Below are 5,235 nucleotides of genomic sequence, written 5' to 3'. Positions count from 1 at the left end.
AGGTTTCAATTCATCAAAGTTCCCAGAAAACGGGTTATCAACCCACCTGTATTAAACAGATTAAACAGATTTTTATGTAGCATTACAACTAGTTTGCCAAATGTTCTACCTATACTGCAAATCCTCAAGACTCATCAGGTACGTTCTAAATGAAAGGTAGGCTACATTTTATTATTCTTGTAATATTAACCTTTATTACTGCAAACCTTTTATAGGAAAAATAGCATAGATGTAATTAAAAGCCCAAGTTCACATCACACACTTAGGGAAAGGGTTGAAATGTGTATTACTCAAAGAATATTGTCCATCAACGTGTTAATGCAATAAACTTTGAACTCAACAGCTCATGTAAAATTATGATTTAACTTGGCAAATAGTTAACACCAGAAACTTGTGACCAAAATGTACAGTAACTTCCTACAACTGTACAAGTGTTACTAATATATATTAGTAACATAATTAAGAAATGAGTAATTGAGAAATATATATATATTTCTTTATATGATTTGCCTCCAAAGACAGGAATGCAAAATTATAATTAATTGATGACATGAATGAAGAGGCAATTGGATCACAAAACTAAGTAATTGTTGAGAAATGTACAGAATAAATGGCACTATCTCATAAGGTTCTGGCCTGAAATCCTGAGAAAGGAGGTACTTTAAAAAACAATACTCTCTTTTTTTGCAAAAAAAGAAAGGCCCAAGAATGATTTAGAAACCATAACAGATAATGACTAGCCATTGTGCTGTTGATGACTAAGTGAATACTGAGGTAAAACAAACCCCACTTAGAAAGCATGATCACGCAGTCTTTGAAAAGTATGTGCATGTCACTCATGTTTCATGGGAGTAGCTGTCCATATCCTACGACCTGAGGTTTGGATTTTGCATCAGCAAATCTGATCCAAATGCAAAGCGGGGTCCAAGAATCCTGATCTTGGATAAATCCATCTGGACGGACAGGCTCTTGCATTATTTACACTAATACGGCACACTTTGGATTTGCAAAACAAATCTTGTATATCAAATATCTGATGTACCATCTATGGTCCTGGGGGCCTGCTCATTGAAGACAAAACATGATCTAGGATCCGCAGAATAGAGCAACCTCCACTAGGTGAAGGTTTGTGAGGAGGTGTATGAGGTTAAGGGATCTGGTCTAAAATCAGCACATTTGGGCTGGGGGCTGATCGTTAACTGCACCTCTAGCCTGGTGGGTCCTGGTGCAGGAGGAGGTGTGACGGTTAAAGCTATCCCTCCACATGAACCTCTTGGAGCAGAGGCTGCACTCGTACGGCTTGATGCCTGTGTGGATCTTCATGTGGCCCACAAGGTGGTGCTTCATCTTGAAGCTCTTGCCGCACACCGCACAGCCATAAGGCCGTAAGCCCAGGTGCATGCTCATGTGGCGGTCACGCTGGCTCTTGTGGGTGAAGCTCTTGCCACACTGACAGGGGTAGAGCTTGTAAACCACGGAGGCAAAGCCTGAATGAGACGCATCTTCCTGATGGCTACCAGAGGTTTGTTCCCCACCACCACTACTGCCAGCTCCCCCTTCTAGTGCATCTTCCTTCAAGTCTAAGGAGGTCCCATCAGCCTTATTAGTTGAAAAGCCCATGGTGGTACCATAGAAGTCTAACGGATCCTCATAAGGTCGGTCATCATCTACGCCCTCCTCCTCCAATTGAGCGACAAGTTTTTCATCAATGCTGTTATCCAAGGAACTAGCTGAGGGCTGGGAGCGGCCAAAGTTAATCTTTTCTGGGTCTGTGCCAACAGCATCCCCACAAAACAAGCCACCACAATCCTCCCGTTCAGGCCTCTCTGCTTTCACATGGACCCACTTCCTGTGGCCCATGATGCTTGGCGGGACATAGGTCGGTCTAGCGTACTGCAAAGCCCCGTCACCACGCTCTTCGTCCTCTCCATTCTGACTGGCAACCTCGCTACCTGAGCACTCAGGTTCTGCTGGTGGGGAGCAGCTACCACTAGGCTGGACACTGGGCTCCAGAGCAGGTGGAGAGAAGCTGCCTTCCAGAAGTTGATCCATCTCCATCTTGGCAAAGCCATCCACTGCTTGTCTGTTCGGCTCAAGGCCCATGGAGTTATCCCCAGGGCTATGGTAGCTGCTGTCTCCAGGGGAGGGTCTGTCTTCAGCCCCAATAGCACAAACAGACCCCCCCTGGCCTGCTCCAGACTTGAATGCTAAAGAGCTAGAGGAGCCTCCTACCTCCAGGAGCTCAGTGCACTTGTCTACTACGTGCCACATCTGAAGGAAGCTTGCCGCCGTAAGGAAAGCTACGACCTCCCCTGCAGGTAAGAGGAGCGTGCCCGTGTAGCAGGAATTGAGAAGGCGCTCGAATACGCACGCATGCATGACATCGGGTAGAACAACGCGGACACTGTTTTTGAGAAGTACCTGGTCACAGAAGTAGGGAGAGCTGGCGGCAAGGACAGCCCGGTGAGCCCGGTATTGGTGGCCTTGGATCACCACAACGATGTCACACAGTTGTCCCCTCTGGCGCTGCTGGTTGAGCTTTTGCAAAAGTGAACCGGAAAAGTTCGGAAACTCAACACAGAGTGCATTCCCCTCAGACTCCATTGTGGTCATAGTTCTAGAGCTGAAAAAGAATTTGCATTAATTTCCTTTAAATGTTGATTTACGTGTAGCCTATTTAAAGTCCTTGGATATCTTAATTGTACAAATACAGCCTGAAATAGTGAACGGTTATCCTTTATAATATGAATGAATTATCTTCATTTCCAAGCGGACATAGCAAGAGTGGCAACCTGACTAGCAGCCATTGCAATGGTTCATAACACAAGAGGTGTCAGATGCTCAGTCGAGGATGAGAGCCTGCCACCAAATGCAGGCTGAACATCACAATTTGTTCACCTCACACTTCATTCTGGGGAAACGAAGATAAGTAATCCGGAACGATGTATATATATTATTTCATTTGCATTTAAATAAAACGAATGTTATAAGAACACTTCAAGTGTCATGATTGCATTTCCCCTGAGATTCACACGATGTTAAAAAAAAATCGTGTTGCAGAAGCTTGAGACCAAGCTAGCTCATTGCGCGCGCTAGGCGCTAACGTGCTAGCATTCACAGAACACAACGAAATAATTAGATTCAAGTTGTTAATCTGTTTTGCAAGAGTGGCTGGTCATTGACAACTAACTTGATGTCGTATACGGTGGTAAAATAGAGTTGTCTAACCGTGGATTTCATTTTTATCTCTTCATTTAAAATACCATACAGCCGCTTCTCTTCCGAGTTCCACCGGAATTCTTCTGGCTTGCGTCATTACGTAAAAAAGAGTCGCATGGCGCGTGATAGGCAATGTAAACAAACACGCCCCCAGTTACTGGGTTGCCAGGTTTTCAGACGTGGCGGTTTAAAGATTCTACAGACAAAAGAAAGTCAGATGGTTATGAACATTTGAATAACTCTGAAATAACGTATAATATTGCATTCAAACATTTATAATGACACAATAATAAATAAATGCTTTAAATTCAAATAAATAAAAATAAGTTTACTTATTTCCCTTTATGTTCCATGAACATAAAGGATAGGGCTATTATGTTTATCAAAAAGATAGCTCAAAACAAAATAGCCTACTAATTAAATGTTACAATCGCCTCGTTGGTTACTAATTTATGTTGGTAAGCTACTGTATATTGTTTGTTTGGGTTTTTTCAAGACAGAATTCATATTTTATAGAACAGCAGATGGCACTACAGGCTCGGTTTCAAAACAATTAGATCCCATTTTGAGATTGCATGTACTGTAATGGTTGTTGGTAAAGGATTTGTGACAATTAAATTGCATATTGCAAGTCCAAGAGCATAGGCCTATATCAGTAGGCCTACGTGTTTACTCGGGTGTGTCTCGTTTAAATTAAGTAGGCCTAATATTTGACAGACAGCAATGAAAGGATGCAGCGGCACAATGCATGCTTAAACTTAGCCTACCAAAAAAACAAAAAAACTTACAAGCCTACCAATCTTCCTCACCAAAACAGGCAGACAATTAGGGTACTATTCCCCAGAATAGCATTGGTTCTAGAAAATCACACGGTGAAACCATACTATAGGCCTACATTGTAGTTCTTTGTTTTATAAATTTAATTAGCTATTTTTGTGGGCATCTTTTACAATACCAAGAAAGTACGTTATCACCTGCCCGAATCGACAGTGGTAAATGGGCCTGCTGGAGTTTGTTCCGAAATCATTCATAGGTTACCAAATCTGTTCGGGATAATTCCATGTCCATGTGCATTTTAGCATTTTTTCAGCATTTCAATCACATTGTGTTTTAGCAAGTAGCCCAACAACAAGACGCCTATCGTAACCACCATAAGGGTTTTTAGCATTCAACACGCACACACCACTAAAGGTAGCCTACTCCGAAAATACTTTCTTGACCTCGAGAGGTGATCTCGATATTGATTATGTTTTTCAAAGTTGAGCAATCAAAGAGGCTCTTGTTAAAGTTGTAATCTGTTCTGAAGTGGGGCTTTGTTGTGGTCTGTGCAGCTCGCTTGACCAGACATTCTTTAGGCCTTACCTCGCAGGCTGAACCTGTGCAAGGCAGGTGCATGGATCAGTGGGGACAGGTCTGAGCTTATCCAGGTGCCTTTTCTGTGGTGCCTCTCTGTTGCTTTTGTTCCTAGTGACTCTGCAATTTGTAATACCTGGGCCTGTTGGTTTTTGCTGGTTGTAGTAACAGTTTAATATCTGTTCTTGGGTATTATTAACTTAGTGTGAGATATCTTGGCAACCAATTTCAGTTGTAAAACAAGTGTTTAGTTTTGTGTCCTTCTCTGAAAAGCAGCATTTAATTGCCTGACAAGGGTTTGATTTGGGAAAGCTTAAGGATAAACATAATTTGGGGTTAAACTGATTTGAGATTATATACATTGGGGGTACGCACAACTATTAAATCCTGTACAACTTTGAATGATCATTACTAAAATAATGAATGGCATCAGTGTCAAAATATGCTTCTGTAATCCCTGTCTTCTATCTATCCCAAAATGCCTTTCCAAAAGCTAAAAAGATTCAGGCTAATATAATGATTCAATCTGTCCATTTAGAAATTTATGCATTTTGGCATAGGCATAGGTCAGCTCTGGCTGTGTTTGAAGAGCCCTGCAGAATGTATGTTTTGCCTTCCCTCCACAAAGCTTATGAAATATACATGGCCTATAATGAGATTGCC

The 5,235-nt window shown here is 42.0% G+C and overlaps 1 protein-coding gene across 1 annotated transcript; it reads right to left on the bottom strand.

Annotated features, from left to right (window-relative positions):
* Positions 1-1,167: 1,167 nt before the first annotated feature.
* zbtb43 (zinc finger and BTB domain containing 43) lies at positions 1,168-3,283 on the bottom strand. Its single transcript, XM_067258651.1, has 2 exons — positions 3,229-3,283; positions 1,168-2,623 (listed from the first exon to the last, which is right to left on the bottom strand). Exon 2 carries the CDS (start codon positions 2,611-2,613, stop codon positions 1,168-1,170), a length of 1,446 nt encoding a protein of 481 aa, XP_067114752.1. The 5' UTR covers positions 2,614-2,623; positions 3,229-3,283.
* Between the last annotated feature and the right edge of the window lie 1,952 nt (positions 3,284-5,235).

The sequence above is a fragment of the Osmerus mordax genome, chromosome 20, assembly GCF_038355195.1.
Source record: "Osmerus mordax isolate fOsmMor3 chromosome 20, fOsmMor3.pri, whole genome shotgun sequence".
NCBI classification, from domain to species: Eukaryota; Metazoa; Chordata; class Actinopteri; order Osmeriformes; family Osmeridae; genus Osmerus; species Osmerus mordax.
Note: the sequence above shows the minus strand (reverse complement) of the source record. Positions and strands in the feature narration are given on the sequence as shown.

Excerpts from the sequence above, each read along its gene's own strand:
- zbtb43 (XM_067258651.1), bottom strand. The coding sequence starts at position 2,613 with ATGACCACAATGGAGTCTGAGGGGAATGCACTCTGTGTTGAGTTTCCG.